Source organism: Perca fluviatilis, chromosome 19 (assembly GCF_010015445.1).
Source record: "Perca fluviatilis chromosome 19, GENO_Pfluv_1.0, whole genome shotgun sequence".
NCBI classification, from domain to species: Eukaryota; Metazoa; Chordata; class Actinopteri; order Perciformes; family Percidae; genus Perca; species Perca fluviatilis.
In genome coordinates this window covers 25,030,049-25,054,963 of record NC_053130.1, presented here as the reverse complement: position 1 = coordinate 25,054,963, position 24,915 = coordinate 25,030,049, and the positions used below count along the sequence as shown (strand labels likewise).

The 24,915-nt window shown below is 41.5% G+C and overlaps 1 protein-coding gene across 22 annotated transcripts; it reads right to left on the bottom strand.

Annotated features, from left to right (window-relative positions):
* Window positions 1-16: 16 nt before the first annotated feature.
* On the bottom strand, window positions 17-21,492 carry lrrfip2 (leucine rich repeat (in FLII) interacting protein 2). 22 transcript variants are annotated; one of them, XM_039783618.1, is made up of 27 exons: window positions 21,291-21,492; window positions 19,876-20,031; window positions 14,294-14,380; window positions 13,751-13,813; window positions 12,539-12,598; window positions 12,355-12,393; window positions 12,063-12,134; window positions 10,631-10,678; window positions 10,447-10,515; window positions 10,090-10,179; window positions 9,554-9,610; window positions 9,137-9,190; window positions 8,957-9,013; window positions 8,307-8,378; window positions 7,912-8,025; window positions 7,240-7,281; window positions 6,279-6,410; window positions 5,806-5,877; window positions 4,804-4,974; window positions 4,593-4,685; window positions 4,121-4,213; window positions 3,344-3,445; window positions 1,729-1,861; window positions 1,352-1,522; window positions 1,172-1,251; window positions 933-1,037; window positions 17-841 (listed from the first exon to the last, which is right to left on the bottom strand). In XM_039783618.1, the coding sequence occupies exons 2-27, from the start codon at window positions 19,963-19,965 to the stop codon at window positions 731-733; spliced, it is 2,277 nt and encodes a 758-aa protein (XP_039639552.1). In that variant the 5' UTR covers window positions 19,966-20,031; window positions 21,291-21,492; the 3' UTR covers window positions 17-730. The 22 variants fall into 22 exon arrangements, with proteins under 22 accessions (XP_039639552.1, XP_039639553.1, XP_039639559.1 ...); XM_039783619.1 differs by lacking the exon at window positions 21,291-21,492 and adding an exon at window positions 21,044-21,238; XM_039783625.1 differs by lacking the exon at window positions 4,121-4,213.
* Window positions 21,493-24,915: the final 3,423 nt, after the last annotated feature.

The window sequence follows — 24,915 nt, the reverse complement described above, 5'->3', positions numbered from 1 at the left end:
CAGATTGTATACACAGTTCTGTAAATTACACATTTATTTTCAAGAAATCTTTTAAATATTTGAAAATGTTCAATGAAACCGCAGCAGACACAGTTGGTTCTACATATTTTCAAATATTGACTGCACCTTTTTAAATAAATCATTCTGTACCTGTTAAAAAGGATTATTGTCTCATTGAGCGGTGCGGACCCCCAGTCTCCTAGTGTGAAAAGGCACTTCACTGTGTGAGGGGGAAGCTGGAAAGGTGCGGGGCCGGAGCAGCCGTGAGGGTTGAATAGTTTAAAAGCATCATTATACTCATTCATGCAACTTATCAAAAAAAAAAACAACAAAAAAAAACTAAACGAAGAACAGCCGAGCACCCAGCCAGAGAGATCAAATCTCGTGGATAACATGATGTAGTACAAAGCTCTGAAAAAGGAAGTAGTGACTCGAGAAATGTCCTCAGATGGATCTCCCAGCAACTTTATAGTTTTATTAGTTAAGTTTCTGAGTCATTCCTCCAAAAACACTGGCGGCTTGCCCGACAACGCTTCCGTTTAAAAAAAAAAAAGAAAAAAAAGGACAATTCAGTTTGCTGCCTGTGCTACACGTTTTTTGTAAGTGTTTTTGGTTAGCTACAAATCTTAAAGTGTTACAGCTAGAAATGGAAATGTGCTCCAGACGCAGTATGGCAGTCAGAGGTCTTGAGGTGCGAGTTTAAGGGCTTCTGTGGTGACGCTGCCTTGCCTCACTGCTGTGACAGAAGGGCGTTCCTGTTGGCCTTCATCTTCTCAAGGCGCTTTACTAGGTGGTTGTTGGTCATCTCCATTTCCTCGATCTTATCTAGAGCTGTGCGAAGCTGTGGTGGGGGGAGAAACAGACGGGAGAAGTTACATTCAGCCGTCTTCATTTCCTGTCTCGCATTATAAAATGAAAGTCTGTGTCCGTACCTCTCTTTGAAGTTTCCGTTTCTCTGCTTTAAGTTCGTCTTCTACTTTCTCCGAGTTATCTGCTGATGCCTTGTACCTGGACACTTGTCCTTCAAGTCTGTTAATCTGGGAAACGGACACAAAAGAGAACCGTTTGGTGACTTAGAGCCCTAAAACGTACAACTTTTTATATGTCATGTTTCTATAATTTAATGCGTGCGCTATTATTTAGTTTGACGAGACATTTCTTTTTAACTTACATTTTGTTCCATTGTACCTATTTCCTGTTCGGCTTTAGAAAGCTTGAATTTGTATTCACTAATCTGTCTGTTGGCATCTCCTACAGAGAAAAAAATAAATCAACCAACCAGTGAGTTTGAAAATACCAAAAAGTGTTCAAAAGATCCGTGTGCTGAAACATGACCATGAGGCCAACTTACTCTGCATCTCAATAACGTGGAGGTCTGTACCGTTCTCCATCCTCTCCCCGTCTGTGTATGCACTATCCATCTTTGAGTGCTTCTGTCTCTCCTCCTCCAGCTGATTCTTCAGCTTCCTGATCTGAGCCAACAGTTCATCTTTCTCCTCTGCCAACTTCCGTAGCCTGACATCTACAAAACCGATGGAAAATACATTAAGCTGATGCAATTTACCGTAACAAGCAGAAGATGCTGACTGGACAAACTGCAATGTGTTCAGCAGGTTGGCGTGCTAAAATACACTGAAACGTGACAGTTGTTTTTCTTATTACAGCTTTGGTGCCCATCAGATCAGTTTATTTAGCATCCATGTGGACAGAAGTAATATCCTGACTCACCCAGCGGGCCTTCTCCTGCAGACTCCAGCACCTGAGCGGCCTCCTGGGAGACCACAGTGATCCCTGAGGACAGAGGCTCATGGTTGACCTCCCCGTTTGGTGTGCCGTCTGGGATGATGACCAGCCCGTGTTTCTGTGGTGAGAGAACACACGTTACTGAGGACTGGCTCCACTCGCTCTGTTGGCAAGTACAGGAGGGTATGCACTGATGTCACCTTTTTATATACCACACCCCTCACCGCCAATGAGTGACCACACAGACCAACAGTTGGCCACTAGAAATGGACGGAAAACAAAAATCTTGGAAAAGGAAACGCCATTGTAAATGACATACACAGTCAGCAGTCTGTGGATGTTAAAATGTAGAGATGCATGATATATATATCGGTGGCCGATAAGCAAGAAAATGTAATTATTGTTCCAATGATTGAATTTCAGTCAATAATTATGTCCGATAATGTGGAGCATGGCTGCGGCCCAGAGACGGTTCTGGGTGGAGGTTTTTGCCTCTCTGCGTTTCTCCTCTCCCTGTGCCAGTCACTGTTTGCATGAGGGGGCGGGGATGAGCCACACACACACACACACACACACACACACACACACACACACACACACACACACACACACACACACACACACACACACACACACACACACACACACACACACACACACACACACACACACACACACACACACACACACACACACACACACACACACACACACACACACACACACACACACACACACACACACACACACACACACACACACATTTTGCTAGAGTCTAGTAAAATACTAGAGAAACCGCCAGAAAAGGGAGACCGCACGAGCAATTTATCCGTTGACCAAGCAGAACATGATCTTGCAGAAATGGGACTTCTTCGACCACGCTGCTCACAGTCAACTCCCTGTTCCCTCTTAACCCACAGCCGGCGTGCTCTGCACAGCCATACAGTGCTTGTTATGCCAATAGTAAATCGTTATGAATGAGCTAAAAACTATCGCTAACTGTAAGGAATGGCTGAGCCTAATTACAAACAAGTAATATTTTTCGGTTATTGTATCGGTATTGGCTACAAAAAAAAAAAAACTATCTGTTACTGTTATTGGCCCTGAAATTCCATATTGGTGTTACTCAAAAAAAAAAAAAAACAAGTAGCCAAATATTAGGGTCCCAGATATAAAGAAATAACTTTGTTTTACAATTTTTAGGAAACCATTCTGACAGCTCTTTGACACACGAGAATGCACAGCAGATGCTGACTACTGTGTGTTTGCCACTGTGGGAAGTTACCGTGGTGACATCTATATGCGCATACCCTCTATAAACAACAAATCAACCAGTAATATAATATGGTACACTGTAGTCATGGCCAAGTACGGATTACCATGTACCAAATGAGTTATGGCTAACCAGCAAAAAGTGACAAATTTGTCAAGAAAGTAAAATGGAAAGAAAAACAAAGAGGTTAAAGTACAACACAATAACTGGTTTGATAGCATTAACTGGCTTAGTTCCAACCGAAAGGAAAAGTATAAAAAGTACTTTTGTGCCAGCAACTCATTCCTCTAATCTTGTTGTTTCTGCTGGGACTTTCAGAAGACCTACCTCTCCTGCTTGGGCCTTCCCCTTGATGTCAGCAAGCTCATCTCTGAGCTCGTCCCTCTCATTCCTAATGCAATCAAAGTACTCTTTCTGCCTCTCTAGGGCCTGGCCACACAGACGAGAAAAGGACAAGAGAGAAAAGAAGAGGCAGAGGAGAAGTTGGAGTGACTCTGGACAGACATGCAACACCACATGCTATAGCAAGACATCTTACATGCACAAACATGCACTGTGCACATCAAGCCAACAACAAGGACATAGAAAACAAACAATACACAGATGAGGAAGAGGTGTGGTAGAGCACAGGGACTAAAGATACAGAGTCTGTAAGGAGGTAGATCTTTTTGACTTAGCACTTTGTGAAAATTACATATAAGTATGATGCTTTCATCACTAACAAACTAACAAATTAAGTGATCCACAAGTGGAACATGCATGCCATGCCAGAATATATGGATCACATTAGTTTACATGACAATCGTAAATAAAACTATGTTAATTTCACAGGCTGCCCACTGCAGGCTTTATCACAGTGCCAGTGCACTTGCATTGTTAGCTGAGGTCACGGGATCCAAACCGAAAACCCTGTTATCTCGACATGCAAAATTTCAAACTGTGATGGGTCCAGGTTATGTGCTAATGCCTAAGGGTCTCCATCATGCAGAGACAGCATGAGAGGCCAAACAGGTGGATGGACATTACTGTATGTGTAAAGGCTGAAAAGCACAACCATCTATGGCCTCTCATGTTCTGTCAGAGCACCCCTGTGGGACCTCCTACCCCAATCTTTTTGTCCTTCCAGTTTATCGTTTCCTGCAGGTCAAACACCTCTCTGGTGAGGGCATCTAACTTAGTCTGCATTCGCTGGCTCTCCTGGAGCGGCGTTGAGCAGTAACAAGACGACACAGTACAGGATAAGAACAGAATAGGAAAAATTGAATGGAACAAAGACAAAAGAAGTGACAATGCACATAAACACATACAGATACAAAATAAGAGATAGGAACAGGTGAAACAGGGTGAGAAGACCCTCATTTGAGGAGATAATGCTGAGAAAGGAATGAATGGAGGGACAGAGAGGACCTAGAGGCAGGCCAGTGCCAATCAATCCTTATCAAGTTCCTGCAGAACAGAGCCTCCTCTGCAGCCTGCACAGACGCTCTAACACCTTTCAAGGTGTTGACAGAATAGCCGTCTGATGGGGTCACGCTGGCAGAAACAGTTTGTTTTTCTAATGCAAGGGCAGCCTTACCTCTATAAGCTCATCTCTCTGGCGGATTCCCTCTTTCAGTTCTTCTTGTTTATGCTGCAGGACTGTACACGTGTGCTTTTGTCTTTCTAGTTCCTGAAACCATAGACAGAATAGTTCAGCCACAACCCTTCAATAGAAATATGATGTAACTTTACATTCATTAAAATGTATTTAAGCTTCAGAACCTTTCTTTGACCAACAGACATTTCACCTTTGACTTGTCTTCCAGCTCCCTCCTCATCTCAGCCCTTTGTTCCTCCATCTCCTCGATGACGTCCTTTAGTGTGTCCACTTGATAGATGAGGTTGCCTTTATCGTTGTCCAGCTGTGCGTTCGATACCATGGCTTTCTTGTACTTCTCCTCCACCTCTGCAAGTGACTCCTGATAAGGGTGGGAGCAGGTTAACAAACAGAGTCAACTGGTTTCAAGCGCAGCTCACCTACATGCACCCGGTGGGCTCTTTGGTATAAAAAGAATTTAACACACATTGGCCAAACATACTATACACGTCTATTGTTATTTCTAAAGGCATACCACCTTTTGTGGTAGTTTTCCATTTTTAACAGGCCATTTGGGACTAATGTTTGTGGTGCAAGTGGTGACATAAATAGAATGTGTTGAATCAGAAGTGAAACAAGGAAATTGTGTGAAAAGGGGATCTGAAAGAGAGAAAAAAAAACCCAGAAAACTACAAGGAAAGTAATCTAGCTACAGTGCATCAGATGTATCAAACTCTAACAAGAACAATCCAGGAGTCAGGTTTGTTAGTAAACTACTCTTATTATCAATAAAACATACAGTGTCCTTTCTAAGAGAATGTGAAGTCAGCCAGGAGGCCAACCAACACTGTGGCAATGAAGGCTGGCTGGAAGAAGAGTTTTAAAATTGAAAGCATGACTGTTATCTGTCAGCAGGTGGAGCATTTTGACTCTTCTTCTTTAAACTTTGAACCCAGCTCAATTGTGGGAGTGTCTTCATTTTAGGCCACAACCAGTGAGTTGGATCAAAACAGGAAGTGAGGGAAGATCATGCAAAAAGAAGGATTCATTACGCAATTCACACTGGGAGCACGCACGCAAATACATGGCTGTGGTGTTAGGAGCTACAGGAGGGGGTGCAGAGGGGTATGAGTGGGGAGGCAGAGGGGTTAGTGATGCCATACTGCTCCCCAGAGAACAAGAGAAGGCATGCTGTGAGCTCAAGCCCCTCTACCTTTAGCTCTTTAAGCCCTTGCATGTACCGCCCTTCTACATCCTGAATCTGGTCCTTAAGTTCATAGATATCCTGTAGAGCAGACGGAAGGAATGGTTGGGGTGAACTGGGGCATCAGAGGGTGGGGAGTACCAAGGTGAGATAACAAAAGCACCCGTGCTGCCATTCTTAAAACAATCCAGCTGGCATACACATGACCAGCGCACCGAAATATAAGTAACAGCTTCAAAAGAAAACATGTCACATCCATAAAGAAAGCAGACACTTAGAACAGCAGGGAAGGTACAACAGAGGAAATGCTGTAGGAGGTTCATATGCAGAAGGAACAGATGTATACATAAATTGCTCAGACACAGAACATGTAGATTAGCATTTAAGCTCTGATAATGTGATAATGAACATCTGAAGATAAAACACAGTCACATGTATAGAAGGGTGTATAGAAGGGTGACACTGCGATTTGTACACCTTACCCTAAGTTCACTCAGACTGGTGTCAGGGTCATAGATGCTACCCGTGTCTGTGCTGCCCCTTCGTGACGAGGTGCCACCCAGCGATGCCAACGTGGCTGCTGACAGGCCTGGGGTGGCACATCGGGAAGATGGCTGAGAACACAAAAAGTACCACAAAACTCCAGTCAGAAACGCATAAAAACAAAGAACAATACAACGACAATTTTAACAAACACAAGGTTTCCAAAGTGCTGCACAAAAAGATAACACAATAAATGAAAAAAAGCACAGAGGTAACCAATATGAAGATAAAGATAAATGCAATACAAATTACCATTAAATTAAATAAGTAGAATAAATAAAAACTAAAATGCACTGTCCGCACACAATTAAAATAAGCAAGTATACACATAAGATCAACACTCTACCTGGTGTTAAAAGCCAAAGAAAAGAGGTGGGTTTTAAGAAGAGTTTTAAAATTAGACAGAGAGGAGGCCTGTCTAATGTGCAGAGACAGTCCATTCCAAAGTTTTGGAGCTGCAACGGCAAACGCTCGATCCCCTCTGAGCTTAAGCCTAGCTTTAGGCACCATCGGCTAGGAGTGTAGGGGTGCTACAGCTCAGAGAGGTAAGGTGGGGCAAGGCCATTCAAGGTGATGAAGATGATGGTGTTATACAACACCATCATCTGATCACAGCGGGGCTCTTAAGTGATCCCGCCCAATTCAAAACCTCCCCAGGAAGCATTCGTCATCGTCATGTGCTGAAGTGTATTTTATAAACTTGACAAACTAGCTCCCCATCTCCACATGCCCTGTGTATAAAAGCCAGATGGATGCTTCTTTGCGGGTGTGTTGTGGTTACATGGTAGCTGCCTAATAGCGAAGTGTGAGATTAAACTCACCGACTACTGCATTGCCTATTTGGTGCTCGGTGAAGAATTTGAATGAATAAAGTAAATTACTAAATAATGGTGCACTCACCCGACTAAAGTCTGTATACTGCTTGTCACATTTTTCATCCAGCTAAAAGAAAGAGAAGACATATTATAAAAAGAGATGAAGACTATTTTGAGAACACCGATCCTGGGTTGTCATGCTTGGAGCCGTTTCCTCATCTGCAAATCAGGGAGTTAGTCCAGGAGTTAATAGGAGTCGGGGATAAGTGCTGCATGTTCACAGATCATAAAAGAGTTGACAACCAAACAAGTGAAAGCAAATAAAACACTGAGTGAGTCACAGCACTACGTTAAAGAAGATTTTCTAAGTCCATGCTGCTGCACACTGCAGTCACATCCACTTCATCTGAACTTATACCACTTTACTTATTAACAGTCAATAAAAAAAAAAAAAAAAACGCTCAAGTTCCACTTTATTTATCCTCAGAAAAGGAAATTATTTATCCTCAGAAAAGGAAATTTAGGGTGCAGCAGGATGTCTAAAAACACATGCACAGAAAAAGCACCACCAGATGCCAACAACATTGTAAACCCAACACAGGACACACATCAATGGAGATACTCCTTCTCCCAAAACCAATGACAGAATCCAATTGCTGTGGGAAACGTTTTGAAAACCAAATGTTATTTTGAATCATGCATTGGGGTTGCAATGCACTTTTCAGCCCACTGTTGTGAACTTAGCTTAGCCACTTACAGCGTCCAGATCTGGAATGCTCAAATCATCGAGGTCAGACACAATGCTGCCTCTTCGGCTGGTGCGGCTGAAATAATCTGCAGCCGACTCACTAATGTCCGAGAAGTCAGACGACTGCTTACAACACACACAGGATGAAGAAGATAGGGAGGATAGATGCAGAGAAATAAAGAATAACAGAGGGACAAGTAAAAGGGGACAGAAGGAAAGCAATGACAGAGGAGATCACTGTTCAAGGTGAAGACATTTATAATGTATTAAGCTGAAGATCTTACACAGCACAATACAATATAAAAAAAAAAAAAAAGTTGAAAAGCTTTGATTATTAGATCATCAACTACTGTGATAAAACAGCATCAGTCTAGATTTTGGACAGCCCGGTCCCTACAGCTCACCACACTGTCCCTGCGGCCTCTGCCGAAGCGTTCCTGGGACACGCTGCTGACAGTGTCATCATCTGAAGAAGACTGAGAGGAATACACACATACATATAAACACCGCACGCACGCGTGCACGCGCACGCACACGCACACACACACACACACACACACACACACACACACACACACACAAAACACACACAAGATGAGGAGCCAAAGTAAAGTAAGATGGCTGCCTGCCCAAGGCTTTATCTGAGACACGCACACTTCTTACTCAAACACCAGTACCACTCTCTGTATTAAACAGATTATTGGATCACTCCAATGACCGTGACACTATAATTAATGCTAATTCATGCAATTAGGACAATTTTGTCAAACGCACCAACTGGAACTAAGTAAGATAAGACAACCTTGCTATAACATCTTAGCCTGCACAGCAGCACTGCAGAAGAAATCCTTAATTCACACACTTTCATGTCAATCAACCAGGCTGTTCCCTAAAGCAAGCTGTAGCCAGTTTGGTAAGGATGATCAACATTTTCCCTAGGGAGGGAGGGAGGCCTAGTGCTGAGAGGGGGGTGAGGGGAAGCTTGTTAATAGTGGTCATCTGCCGTGGTGTTAGCTGACATCATGCAGGGTGGCGGTGGTTTTAAGGTGCTCACCACAGGGCTACTGCGGGTGGAGCTGGCTACAGAGGAGTACCAGCTATATTCAGAGGGCTGTGGATGGGAGGAGGACAGGGGATCAACATGACGACAGATGTGAGGCCAGAGGCACGACAGTTAGCTGCCGTGGTGGTGACACTGCTCAAACGCTGTTTGACAAACATTCAGAAGACTTACGGCTCTCGAACTGTTCCCCGAGCCGTAAAGACTGGTGTCGTCGCAAATAGAGGCCTGAGGGCACACGTGGGAAACAACACAGGGCTTAGCAAAACAAAAGAGGGGGCATGGATCTTTGACACACTAGCTAAGTAGGTTGAGTAGACTCACTTTCTCTGGGCCATGCAATTACCAGAAACACTCTGTATTTCCAACATCAAGTAGGCCACTTGTTTGAGTGCTCTACAACAAAAGTCTTGGCTTCACGCAAACTTCTGCCTTATCTAACTGAAGCACAAATCTCCAGCCAACATGTGCTCAGAGTGTCCTGGAGCTAAATATAAGCAGGATCCTATCAGATGTATGTGGCCACAAGAGAGAGGGAAGGTCTACTTCCTAAGGTAACTAGAGGCATGCAGAGCGTGGACAGAAACTGACCATGCTGTAGCTGCGAGGCAGCCCTGTGCCAGTGGTGGAGGACGAGGAAGTGGTGGCCTGTCAGAGAGGATGGGAGCAAGGGAAATGTCAGTTTACAGGACAGAGGAAAGCTGTAGCGGGAATGTGAGGTGGACAGAGACTAAAGAGCCGCAGAAAGTGGAAACAGGATGACTGTTTTGTTGACCCTGTAACATTTAGGGTGAAAAGTGCTGAGAGGAGAAGTGACGTGAGGTGACACTGTCCCCGGCCACTGTTTTAATACTGGCGGAGGAGCACCACTTTTGTCGGTCAGCAAGTAATTTACATAAATTCAAACCATCATAAGAACGAGTGATCTCAATCTAAAGGTCAGGCTTTGGATTCTCTCTGTGCTTTGATGCTTTTATGGCATCGACAATATATCTTATTGTAGTTATAGAACAAGTTTGTTAGGGATATAAATGTCCAATAAACTAGACCATGCAGATAGGACTATACTGCCTCAGCCTGTGTATAAAAAGGGTTGAAAGTTGGACAGCACTGTCTGGGGGACCAACCCGAGGCTGATAGGTGGATGTGGAGGGAGGAGGCACTGGTTTGGTCTTCGTCAGGCTGGTGTAGTTCCTTTGATCGTGGTAAAGTCCAGTCTAGAAGAGTTGTAACATAATGTGACCTCAAACAAACACATTTCATCCTCAAGTGTCAGACTAATGTCTAATTTTAGACACATTCAACACGGCTTGGTCAACATGTGTGTGGCACTTCACAAGGTAATAAATAGTCAATCTTATCAGGGGGTCAAGTCAATCTACAGTAAATGACCACCGCAAGCCAATATCTTTTAACTACACTGCCTTCATGCTTGAGGCTGCAGAAGAGACACTCTAAACAACATTAAAAAGGAGTACACTGACCAGCAGATCCTTCTTCGCAGAGCTGGATGAAGCCCTTTTATGGCCATGCAGGTCATTGTACACAGAACTCTGTTCAGCCCCCACCCCCCCCAAAAAAAAATTGAAGCAAAAATGAGATAAAAAAGGACGAGAGGCAAAAGCGTAGAAGCAGTGATAAACAGGTGATCATCACATAGATACATACAGTGGAACGGGAAGTCTTGAGGGTGGAGCTAGTGGAGAGGCCGTCAGACTGAAGAGAGGGACAGGAGTCACAAGAATTACGAGCAGCAGAAGATCAAACCTCTGAGAAGCCGTTAGGTTGCTGTTAGGCGTGCACTGGCAGCACACAGTTCATGTGTCCCACTAACACTAGTTTAGTTGTTTAACAGGCAACAAGGAATCCAACACAATGGATCAAGCAAACCATTCGTTTTTCTAAACCCTTCCAAGGCCACAGTGAAGGAACAAAAAACATTTGTCATGGCTCTTAGCCCATTATGGTGGCTTTGTGATGTTGAGTGGGCAACATACGTTTTATTTAATTTTTTTTGCTACAGATGCAGACTATGTAATCCTGTAGAAAACAGCTTTGAGGTTCTCTGGGTTGATGGTATATTTGGACAGATTCTAGGTGATTAGTGCAATAAACATCTTGTCAAGGTACAAATGTCCAGCACTTTTAAAAAGCTGAAATGTCTCAAAAGTGTGTCAGTCCATCAGAATCGCACAGCAACACATTAAAAAATAACACCGGGTGAAATGCAATGTGAAAAAGAAAGTGAAACCGATGTCTCCAACATTACCCTCAATGCTAAGGGTGCTCCAATTGATCGGTCACCGATCGTTATCGGCCAATAAAGACTTTAAATAGTTTGATCGGTTGTCTCCATAAAGGCCGATCAGATAGGCCGATCAGATGACACGCTACTCAGGAGAACATTTTTTACATGCAGCTAAGTTACACACTAACCAGACGGCCGACCGTTGGCAGAAAAAGCAGTTGAACTGATCAGTCTCCCCGAGTTGGTCAAAAAAAGTGCCTCGGAACACACTAAAGACACACTGAAGAACACACTGACAGTTTTTTTGCTGTTTAAGGTGTGTTTCTAACAGGAAGTAGAATGTTGAACATTTCCTGTCAATAAAAGTAAACCGTTGACAATTCACAATACATTATCTTCTGTTCATTTTAATACTTATACATTGTTGTTAAGAATATTAAAATGAATATATGATAAATATATGACATGATAAATAGAAGGCTTTGAATAGACCCGGTGATCGGTATTGACCGATACGGCTTCCAGCAATCGGTGATCGGCCCCAAAAATCATGATCGGAGCACCCTTACTCAATGCTATGTCTCCTTCCAGATATAACCTAATCTGTCATTATGTGAATCTCTGATATGAAAAAGGGAATAACTGGAGCAGGAGTAGATACAGACTGAAGGAAAGTGGAAACACCAGGGATATTTGAATGCCGAAAACAGCTAGTTGCTGCGGAGCACAATAAAGTTAAGCAGACCTGAACTCTGGTTACATGCTAAGAATCCAGGTACAGTTTTCAATCAGTTGCCAAACTCCACACAAATACACATTATGCTCTCACACACACATGCACACACAACACACCAACGCATCTTTTCTACGGGAACTGGATCGACTCTTAGACCCCAAGTCTCGTATTGCTGATGATGTGGAAGACTTCAAATAAAAAACAAACAAGAGCAAACATTAGAAGAATTCTTTACCTTGCCAACTATTTTATGCCACGACGTAAATGAACAAAACCAAATTACAAAAAAAGTATTAACCCAAATGCATTCATTTGTTTTCCTAACACGAACAATGGCTTTCACACATCTATGTGCCCCTTATGAGAGCATGGTCCTAATAAAACTGGCAGGGATTTTGTTTTACGCACCCTGTAGCTGCGGACTGACATGACATCATCATCCAGCCCCTGTTGATGTGGAAACATGGAGTCACAGCAGAAAAGCAGACAGAGAGGAACATGGGTGATGAGAGATTGACTGCAGGATTAAAAAGGAGAAAGTAGAAAGGAACTACAGGCAGACAAAGAGGAAGTGTGTGGGGGAGATACAGACCCGGCGATGACGGCTGCTGGACATACTACTACTAGAGCCTCGGGCTTTTTCTGAGTCAGCCTGGAGTAAGGAAGGAAAGTTGGAAAAGATTATAGAGTGAAAGTAGAGAGGCTCAATCCCAGGGGTGAGTAAGGTCACTGCAACGATCAACAGTTGCTAATGCAAAGCCCAAACCGTGCAAAACAACTTCTGTCAGCATGTTTATAACCAGACAGATGTCATAAACATTTGCAAATGTTATCCTCTTAAAGCACAGCTGCAAGATTAATGATATACAAAAACAGCTAATATATTGCACATTTGTCTCATCTGTTCTTTTAAAGTGCTCATATTATGCTCATTTTCAGGTTCATAATTGTATTTAGAAGTTATATCAGAGTAGGTTTACATGGTTTAATTTTCAAAAAACACCATATTTTTGTTGTACTGCACATTTCTGCAGCTCCTCTTTTCACCTCTGTGTGACAGAGTGAGGCACCACACTTCTGTTCCATCTTTTTTGGGAGTCGCACATGTGCAGTAACTAGGTAACGACTACTAGCCAGTCAGAAGCAGAGTATGAGGGCGTGCCATGCTAGCAAGTAGGCGAGTATTATAATGTGTCACAGAAGAAAAGGCTGGACTACAACAGAGCTGTTTGGAGCAGTTTGTGAACAGTGTTTTCTGCTGGATATGGTAAGTCCCTTTGGGCTTTTTCACTTTGTAAACCTATAATGTGCACAAAAAAAGATATATAACACAATAAAGGAAAGGGGAAAAAGCCAAAAAGCATAATATGAGCACTTTAAAAAAGGCAACATAAGGGCACAGATTTGAAAATCTCTGCTTCTCTTTACTGTGTCGATACACCAGCAACACACAGAGACACGAGTGAATGCAAAAGTTGTTTATTACCATTCAAAAGCATCTGTCCTTTCTGACGTCGCTGGAAGTTGGAGGAGTAACTAAACTAAACGTCCAAACCAACTCCTTGCATGCAGTCTCACCAGCCCTAAATAAAGTCAAAGGCCAATGCTTGCTCTATGAATACACACAGCCACAGATTACGGTGTCTCCAAAGCAAACACACTGCTGAGGCATATTTCCACACTGAGGTACAGTGTAGTCTGTGAGTCAAGTGTAGCTAAATGGTCAGGCTTGACTGGGGTTCAATCCCACACAACAGGCTGTTAGTAGAGTGAGAGGCTACAACACTCTCTCGTGCTCGCCTACCATCCACTGGTGGATCTGTCCCCATTTTCTGTTGCTACTGCTGCTGGATGACTGGTAAGAACGCTGGACAGATGGGAGGAAGTGCCAGGAAAAACATACAATCATACTTCACTTAAAACTGCTGAAACATAAAAAACTGGGTGACATTCACTTCAGGAATAGAACTTTTGGGTTCATCTGTGGACATGCAGCACTTTCATTTTTCTTTCTGTGGGTATATTATGTTTGTTGTGTATGACCTGTCAGATTAATCTGAAAATGTCTAAGGCATGAAGCCAAACAGCTCCTCTGCACCAGTGGCTATGGAGGTAGATGAACAGCTTGCAAACACTCAGTCAGTTAATGTGTAGTAACTGTCCTTGTAAAACCAACAAATAAAAATAAAAAATAAAAAGAATCAAGGAGAAAACCAGGCCAATTCCCATGTTCAATCTACAATTGATCTGTGCTGAGAGCAGCAGTTATGGGGCACTAGCTTGCTTGATGGGTTGGATAATGGTCACAGTGCACCTTTGTCAGTCAGTTCCATTTTGTGTTGTATACCTCTTTCTGCTGCCGTTCAAGTTCTCTCATTCGAATATCCCTGGCCTCCGCCCGAGCTGCCCTCTTTGCTGCAAGCCTCGCCTCCGCCTGTGAGACACAACATGAACACACTTGTTAGCCATGACTGGAAACTTGTAAAGGTGCCTTTCCCTGAGGACACACCCTAACAAGTCCAAGGAATAAAACACAAGGAAGGGAATTGCTTCAATCAAAACACAATCACACAGTTGAATTTACATGAGTGTATTTGAGTACTTAACGCATCAGTTTCCCCTAAAAGAAAGAGACAGTGGAAAATGTACACATGGGTTGATTTTCTTAGTGTGGTTGTCAAGGCCTTTCACTAGCTGGAACCTGATTAACAAACATTTTGATGAAGAAGTTGACTTCATGGTAGCGTTGCATAGTTACAACACTGATATAGTAAACAAATCAAATTAAAATATGAAAAAGAAAATGCTAAACTGCTTTGTTTTCTCAGACATACCATCTAGTTTTAAAGACAGTTTAGACAGTTATGTCTACATGTTAAGTCTATAATACATTTTCTGCTGATAATAGATAATACGTGGAATAGTTACAACTGCCTTTTAAAGGCTTTCCTAAAAACACCTGAATATTCAAAACAACAGACCACCCACAGAGACTCTGTGTTGACCTCACACTATAAATAATGCAGTTCACCCAACCAATGCATCAGCCAGGTTGACAAATATAAGCGGTTGTACAGGTATCACCGTATATTATGTCAGATAAATAACAAAAAACTGCAGAACAGAAATGCCAAAAGATATGGGTAATTTACAAACAGTTACTCAGTCACATAGTTTATTCATCCACCAAAGAACACTGACAGGTTTTATTATTCCAATGTAAAATGTTCCACTCAGTACAAATGTTGGTCTTTAATAAAACACATTCACGGGGGTCAAAAAGTTTGTTTATCCTCGTAACAAAATATTAATATCGGCTGATATATTACTAGGAGATTTTTTTACTCCCTCAAATATCGATATCATTATTCGCCAGGCTATAATATGGACACTGTCCAGCATAAACTCTCAACAGAGTTCACACTGTACGGCGTGCCCTTGCTGACCAGTTTCGTCCGTGAGTCACAGCTCTGTAGTCCTCCTGTCCAGAGTGAGTGCTTGGGATGCCTCATCACCAACAACATGTGCTAACCATAAGTTTAAGTGTGCTGATTTTAAAGACCTCATGGGGGAAGACGCCAGTAGCGCACAAACAAGCTAACAGATAAGAATAGAGAATCAAGAGAAAACAAAAGTGAGTCACAATAGTGTGGTTCTGCTCAGTCGGTAAACATGGAGCTGATTTAGCTGAACCTTATAAAGCACAAACAAGTCTGAGACCAATGAACTCTCCTCTGGGGGGGGGGGGAAAGTGAGAAGAGTCATCACACAATTTGTCCCCAACTGAGTGGGGGAGTGACTATGTAGACTAGACTATTCTTCCATTACGTCCATAATACCAATAACATCCTGTACATCCCACCAACAAAGAACGGCACACTTGCTCATGGAGCCTAGCCCTTTATCTCTTACTAAAAGACAGTCCATACATACAGCGTGGGGTGTGTACAGTATCTCACTGCAGACAAACACTGTCAGCATTCCAGCAATTTCTTATCTGCACTGCCAGAATAGAGGGCCTGTGGGTATAGGCCATTCCTGTTTCCTGGTGTGAACAAACACTGTTGTATAGTAATGCTTAACAAACTCCCAAATTCTGATATTTTTGCCTGTACACATTGTGTTGTGTAAAAGCACATTGTTAAGCCTAGTTATTGACAAAAACATTTTAAAAACAGAAAAAAGAGACACTTATGGCTAAAAGCTTAGTTCGATATCAACAGTAGGAGAAAGTCACTTGAATCCAGTTGGACTGACTATAGTTTGAGTTAAGTATAATAACTATCTTGTTTTATAGTGATAAGATACCTTAATTTAACTTCCCAAGATAGGCCCAGAATGATAGTCTGAGCAAAGTACGGAAGATGAGTGAGACCATTCTTAATGTCATCATCACTAACAAATGTGAACAAAAGGAATATCATCACATAATTTGTGATTCTTGTTGCATGTATTTAAGTTTACTACGCATTTATTTATATTTATTATATTTATTTTCTAAAACGGCATAAAAACCCATACCAAAACCCAAGAACACTTACGATTAAATGCCGTTTTGCAAACGTACGTGCAATGTGGGTCATTTCTGTATCAAAATGTCCTATGGGCGCTCAGTGATTTTGGAGTCTAACTGATGGTCATACAATATAACTTTGTACAAGGTGAAAAAGGAAGTAAAGTTGTTAGTGTATGAAGAGATAGCGAATGAGAAAGCAAGAGCGACAGCTGGCCCTGTGCTCTGCACCTGTTGAGCTGTCTGGCAGTATGACTTGCTCTGCACAGCAGCACAGCTGAGCTCTCTGTCTCTGTCCTATCTATAGCCTGGCCCATCCGGCCCCAGCCCTCTGACGGCCATATCATGGGGCTGGGGTGGGTAACCTGAGCAGCACAAGTTCACCTTTTAACACACCTCCAGCACTCTGGGCAATAAAAATCCAGCAATCTGCCATGAGATCACCTGGAGCACCTACAACACCGAACTGTGTGAGAGTATGGTAAATAACATTTAATCTAATACAACAGTTTGGGTAGCTCCAGTGAAATGTAGGGATTTATTACTTTTCTCATTTTTTTTTTTTTAAGTTATTTTAAATTTACTAGATTTGGGTTTTGGACTGTTGAGGGAAAAAAAGCAAGACATCTGGGCTCTGGGAAATTATGACAAATTACCACAATCAAAAAAGTAATCAACAGATTAATCAATAATGAAACTAAAAATGAAAAGAATTGTAGGGCATAAGCTTACAATAGGTATATTAAATGGAAGGTGCTAATATGTAAACAGAATACTTTAACATCCACTAAAATATATAAATGCAGAATTCTATCTAGCAATTATCCCTAGCAGTTTAAACAACAAATACACTGCTTATTGCCAAGACAACTCAACAATTCCCATAATTACAATCATCAAAAAGCCAAGACAGCATAAAGGAAAATATAAATCAGCTCCTACAAATTGGTAGATTTGTTTAAGCACAGATTTAAAAATAGGCCTGTATAGTACAGTCACTCTAGGTGCACTAAAATGTTAACCTTTGGTTCTCTCTTTCAACATTAAAATGGTCTAGTTCTTGAAAATCATTAATTACTTGCTTCTAATACGACTAAATGTACAATACAAGTACCATTAAAAAAGCTTGCATTATCAGAGGATGAAGTCGGATCAAACTGACAGTCCTCGTCCATCAGTTGTTGAGAGACGCTGTAATATGTGCTTTGTTCCCTGCAGCCCCAGCAATCCCTGAACCGTCTCCGCAAAAATAAAGTGTAACACTTTCCATTGCACTTGTTATGAACTATGAACTATAGCATCCACACAAGCACACACCCTCTGTACACTGAGGAAAGTCAATGATTGCCTTGTTTTTGTACGATTAGCTGCCTTAGATCCTAATCTGAGGGATGACCATCTAATTTGAACACTTAGCCACTGTCCGATTTCTAAGGAAGCTGCTGGTATTCAAAAGGACTTGCTGCCTAGTAATGTAAGAGGCCTCAAAACTGGGCTGGTGCAAGGCAGGCTCAAATTCACAGTCATTCTCAATCAGTGATCGGTGGCAAGCAGAGGCAGGCAGGCAGGCAGGCTGTAACTCTTCTTAACCTGGCACAGACAACACGAGGCAGAAGCTGCAGTGTTTTGAAGATTTGTTTGGGATGGTGGGGTTGTGCAAGTTAGACACTGACCCCTGCACAGTTGATCTAATCTCTGCTTTGCTCCACAAAGAGATTCAGCTTCAGGACGTGACTGGGAGGGTCAGATGACTCATGTTTCTATGATCTGCCTGCATGACTATAAAGAGAGCAAATGGAGCCTTGTGCTTAGTGCCCAAGAATGAGGCACTGCACAGATGAAGCATTCTTAAAATGGGCCATGGCAAATATTTATGAAAAGCAGATTCATCCACTGTTACATGTCTACCTGTAAAAGCAAGAAATCATTTGACTTGAGCTGAATTCTTTACAGAAAATCTACAGACAGTGTGTGTGCGTTTTTTTTTTTTTTATACCTATGCGTACCAAACAAATGAACATTAAACTTTGAAAACTGATCTTTGCCTTCAATGTTGTTAACCACCTCACTCTGAAAAAAAGCAAAGGAATGGCAGCCCTGCTGTGGAACAAAATGGAATAATCCCAAGGCATGTCGCTACAGGCTAGGCAGCTTCTCTCTTCTGCCTGTGTTTCCCCCCTTCCCCATACAAAAACACTGCAAGTCAAGTCAATATCGCTGTTGTCTAAACCAGCTGTCTCCACTCACTTGGGCCGAAATGCATATTAACCAGCAGAACCTGAATGTCCACATTTAAGGATATGCTTCAGAGGCCCTAACTTTGACCACTATGTTTCAACTCAACATAATTTATTGCGTAATAGATACAAGTTGACTAAACACCTGGGTGTTGAATAGAGAACTTGGTAAACCAGCCTAAAACATTACACATTATGTCCCAGATTACACACTGCATTTTAATCTGATCCCGATATTCAAGAAATCTATCCAGAGCTGTTGTCAAAACAACATGTCCTTAAAACAAATCTTATGTTCAAAGTGTACTTGATTATCATCAGAACTGTTTAAGTTTACTCCACCTGTAAAATCAATTTAACATATTTCTGCTCATTTTGTTAGTAGTCTCAATTTATCACTGTTGTAATGAATAGTTTGGTTTTCAAAAGAACACCAACAAATTATCACAAGTTTCAATGATGTTTGGAAGGTACAAGAATAGTTGAATAATTTCCACAATCTTTAGAAAAACAAATTACCTGGACATGCTCAAGAACAAACAATGGCTTCTGCAAATATTGGCAAAACAGAAATGCAATCATGTCTGGCACAAATTGCAGAGGCCAAATTGAATACATTCAGATTTTTTTTTCCAATCTGTACATTCGGGTCTTTCTTAGTCAATTTCATAAATCATATGTTTTCTAGTATGGTATCGCACAATTGACCAGCGTAACACTTGGAAGATGATCAAAGCATTTTTTTGTTTTAGGTCATGATAATGGATACGTCAAACTATAGATGCAACTGAAAATAGCCTGCATATACATTAACATGTCTAAACTTTGGCAATACATTTCATATAGGTTTTAACTTAAACTGTCTCTATTTCAGCCACAGTGCAACGTCAGCCAATCATATGAGTGCTGACAATGTCTAGTCATGTTCCCTTTATTTTAAAATGTGATGGTGCTGCTGATTAACATTGGAGACAGAGAGAAGAAAAAAAATCAATTTTCTGAACTCATTATCTGGATAAACATAAACAAGACAATTGGAGCAGGATGAAATCATAGTAGCATTGATTAAGCAATGCATGAATGGAGCAATGTAGGGATGAATATAGCACAGATCCATTCTAGTTTGCTCCAAAATGAAAGACATAGGAGGAGTGTATGTGTGATGGAGTTTGAACTTACCTCCCTGGCAATACTACTCAAGGCATCATCCTCTGCTGAGAACCGGTCTTTTAGAGGGGTACGCTTTCTGCCAGTGCCTTGTGTCCCCATGTTGCCAATGCAACTGTAGCTCCACCGATGATGTGTAAGGCCAGGAAATACACTGTATGAAAATACCTACAGGTATAAAGTAGAGACAAAAGAAGCTTATTTTAACTGTCTGTTAACAAAGCCAAGTGTTAGATAATAGGACGTGTGCATTCTCCAGTTTAACTACATTAAATTGTATATGGTTTTATGCACTCTATTCTCACAAACAGCCCATACAATCCACTCATGTATGGCACCTACAATGTCTTTGGACAAACAGTTGTGGCTGACATGAACCAGCCTTAATGTGACAGGCAGGACCACTGCAGCCTTAAAAATCAGCATTTGAACATAGCATTCCAATAAACAACAGCTAATTAGGTCAACAAAGAGAATAATAATATTAAGGTACACATTTTAAACTAATCTCAAAACCATGATTGTTTACTGATAAGGCTTGCCTTAGCATATCATCATCAACATGTTTATTATGGAGGTCCAGAAAATACCAAAGTTAACAGATCAAAGACAAAAGAGAACTGGAGCTGGCTGGTAAAGACAGAGGAAAACGCCTAGTTTAGGACCCGCCGGCTGAGTCAGAGGACCCAAGCGAGGCATGAGCACTCCTTGAAGACGTTTGATGATCTGAACCGTGTGGATCCATAACGTTGATTCAAAATTAGCAGTCTGACCACCTCAGAAACGCTGGCTAACAAATCAATGGATATCCCTTGGTCAACTGAACACAGCATTATACGTTACTATTAGTTTAACGTTGCGTTAATCAACCAACTTCAGCTAACGTTAACTTACTGAAACATTAACGTCTACTCGGACAGTTTCCCAACCACTAACAAAGCCAACATTGCAGCCCCTACACCATAATATTTTCCATAATGGACATATGTCCATTATGGAAAAGAGATTGCGACTAACGTTACCTTACCTCGGTTAAATCTAAAATTACTCCAATGTACTGCCCTGTTAGCGTTAGCTAGCTAATTATACTAACGTTGACCAAGGTTAGCCAGCTCAATGGTAAGCTAACTAGAAGTGCTAACTAGCATTTCGTCCTTCCGAAATTCTCATTAAAAGTTACCCTTTTAGGTTACTCCTCCGCTTCAGCTGAAGCTAGCGCTTACAAAGACGACAACTATCAAGACATGTCCCTTCCATAGCAATGACCCCCAGCACCGCCGACAATCTCTTGCAGCCAAGGCTAGGCTAGCTGAACAGTTTTAGCTTGGATAGCCAGCAGGGCTAACCTCAACTATCCTGAGAGGCAGACAGGGCAGACTGGCACTGATCCTCCCGTCATATTTCCCACCCCAAAAATATAACGTTACCTTCGCGACACCTTTAAATAACCCGCGATACTGCCAAGGTGTGTCCCTTCTTTCCTAGAGGTTTAGGAGAGAGCCATTCGGCTTCTCTTCGGAGATTGGTAGTGTTTTTGTCCACACTGACAGCTGTCATCAGTCCGCCTTTCCACCGCTCTCCACTGCCCTCCTTACCCAATTTCCACCTTCCACACACACTGGTTAGCTCCAAAAGTCCCGGATGTTGGGAAAAATTAGGGTGTGATGCTGCCTTCATGGGTCGTTAGACGTTTTCTTAATACATCCATGCGTTAGACACATAAAAATGTCAACTGTGATGAAAAAATGAATGAAATGAAAAACCCTTAATGAAAAACCCCTCTCAGAGGGGTTTTTCATTGAGATTAATAGGTCTGGTGTAACAACATACGAAGTGACTTTCCAGTGTTAGGCTTTTAGGGGCTGACAGCATGGAAACGGTTCAAACAAGTAATGACACAAACTGCTGGTATTATTGTAAAAACCCTACTGTAACGCAAATGTCTTGCTTCTGTCAATGGTAATGGTTTCCTCCTGACTCCTATTCGGTCTATAGGCTACATGATTCTCATAGCTAAAATTGCTGGTACAACTGATTATTTTTAAATAAGAAATATAATCTCTATAATAGCCTAAATGGTTTTAAGCCTTGCTTCAAAATCCAATCAATAACATTGTACGAATGTAGCAGTATTAACACAGTTCAAATGCAACAGAAGCTGACCAATTATAAACTTATAACTTAACACTTAAAAATGACCGGAAATTTGGTTTAACTATTTGAGTTTTTTTCCTCAGGAAATTTTTCCAATTCAATCAATTACTTTACTATAGCCTTATTATGAACTCGCCTTGGCCTAAGATCGTTCTTCAGACGATTTCAAATTAGGCCTATTCTTTACTTTTACATTTTTACCTATGAGAACTTGATGTAAATAGGCTATATAGCATAGATTCATACTAATAGGCTTATATTTTGGTAGACTTCTTCCGCTCCATAGAGTGCATATCATTCTTACATTTTAATTTAATAAGCCTGGTTAATATAATATTGTATCACCTGTTATATTGTATAAAGCTTAAATATTCTATATTGCTAACCACCATATAGGCTAGCTGATATAGCTTATAAATAAAAAGTACAGATTCAAGAGGAGGCAAAAGCCACTGTAGTCTGTTGTGTCAGCTAATTACGATTTGTCCACAAGAGGGCAGTAGCGGATAATACATTATTTTTTGCTGTGTGAAAATCAGTGACTGTAAAAAGAAAAAATGCATAGGCCTACTTTATTTCAAGCATGTGGTTACGCCACATGTAAATGGATATGCTAAAAGAGAATTGCATTTAAACTGCCAAAATAAAGCACCTAATCCAGTATGGACGGTTGGTTCCCTGATGATGTGGTTGCAAAGATTTGACTCTCCTAGTTATTGTAATGAAGTATAAACTTTTTATAGAGTCTGACATAGTAAAGATAATAAAAAGATAAAAAATAAAAGCTGCAATATAAATGCATGAATGCAGCGCAGCAGAATTACTTATTATATTGCCAACAGTACAAACAATACAAGCAGTACAAGTATTATGTATTCCTGGTCTCTTTTAGATTTTGCTTTTAGGTAGTGAGGCGGATTTTCATCCAAAAGACCTTCAGGACCTGCATGGGAATCCCCTGATTGACACAGGTTACACGCAAGCACACACACACACACACACACACACACACACACACACACACACACACACACACACACACACACACACACACACACACACACACACACACACACACACACACACACACACACACACACACACACTGTTTCTGTATTATTCTCCCTCATTACAGGAAGCTAATGGCTGTTTTGTCTCTGATCACCCCTCTCTGTTTGCTACCGTGCAGACAGGGTTTACTGGAGTCTTAACCCAAAGACACCATCAGCCATACTGTCTCCATGCTACCGTTTCTGGTAAACTTTGCATGTAGTCATCATTTTAAGCACTAATTAACCATCATTCGCAGTCATAATGATAAATAATCACATCTAAATAGACAGCAGATGCATAACACTGGATTCAGTTATGCAGCTGCTTTTCATACTGTAATAATAGTAATTACAACTCTATGGCCTTTTCAGTTGCAGTGCTGACAGAACAGGCAATGGAAAAAATATATTTTATTGTAACATGAAGTCTGCTGTTTGGAAAACTGGTACTGCTGATTCTGTTCAGACCTGTAACCATGTGTTTTACTGTAACAAGACAAGATAAACAACCATGTGAACCAGATTTCAGCTGTTTAAAGTAAAAGACTTCATAAAGAAAAGAAACTGTGTGAATATTGTTGGACAAGCCATATAGGTGGAAGCCGTGGAGAAAAACAGAAGGCCTAAAGGCATCCAGACAGTGCTTAATTGTGTTTGTCTAGTTTTATGGCCCTTTTAACTCATAAACACTGGGCTTGTTTTCCTGGGACAGACAGGCATGTACTCAGCTGCACCAAACCTGAAAATGTCTTCCTGTCTTTCATTTTAGTATCTTCTGTCAGTGTTCTCCTCATCTGTTACTCTCACCCTAAACAGTGTGCTACAGCATGTGTTTTGTGTGTACATCAGGGTGGATTTGTATAATTCTGGATGGCATGCACCACCAGTCGGTGATCAGTAGCTGGAAGCACCTCCCACTGCGCTAACAGGACTGGCTGAATTGTTAACTGGTCTGTCTTTAAGCCTGACTCTCCACAGAAAAAGGAGAAGAAACCATGGAGCCCCAACTAGTAATTACCCCATGGAGGGCAATGCTCCCTCTCTCCCTATCCTCGGGAGCCCTTTGAAGATGCCCCATAGGGAGTTGGTTGTAATCAGGACACATGACTCATTGATTACTCCTTTGCGGTCTTCCAGGAACACTGCACAAGGAGTGGACGCAGCAGGAGGAGGGTAGTCCCCTCAGACTGTGTGCAGATAGACCGGAGGTGCAGATGCTGGATGAACAGCACGGCCTGCGTCTTGGACACAAATTGGATGCTATAAACAATCGGATGTGCATTGTTTTTCTGGTGGTTAGCTCGGTTGGTCTGTTAAAGTGGCTTTTCATTACTGTCTAGGAAGGCCACAAGTCTGCAGGTTTTCATTCCATCCGAAGTCATTAGTACACCGATTAATAACAATGTCAGCTAGGGAGAGGAGGAACTAATCAGTAAATGCAGCTGGCTCAGTGCTTCAGAGTAAAAATACAACATTTTATCCAATATGAACAAACCCCACATAGGTTAAAAATTATATAATTTATATACATAAACATACAATGTTTGTGTATTTTGTCTTACATGATTATGGTTGGCAGGATATACATTTAATACGAAACACTATATTTTTGGAATGCCACATTAATACCACATAATTATACTGTAAACATGTAAAACTGGCCAAAGTACACAAAATGAGTTCTCATAGCTCTTCGTGGGAAATGGTTGCCTGTCCCTGAAACATGTAATTAGTCACAAAACCTATACTTTTGCTTGGCTCTCTTTACCACATTTCTTATATTATATTCCTACAATGTAATCAGTTGGGTGTCCTAAAAAAGTGGGACGCCATATTTCTTACACAT

Coding starts and splice junctions, on each gene's coding strand:
- lrrfip2 (XM_039783618.1), bottom strand. CDS start 19,965: ATGGGGACACAAGGCACTGGCAGAAAGCGTACCCCTCTAAAAGACCGG. Junction 12,135..12,354: donor TGTCAGTCCGCAGCTACAGG/GTGCGTAAAACA, acceptor TTTTATTTGAAG/TCTTCCACATCATCAGCAAT. Junction 8,026..8,306: donor GAGGCCGCAGGGACAGTGTG/GTGAGCTGTAGG, acceptor TGTTGTAAGCAG/TCGTCTGACTTCTCGGACAT.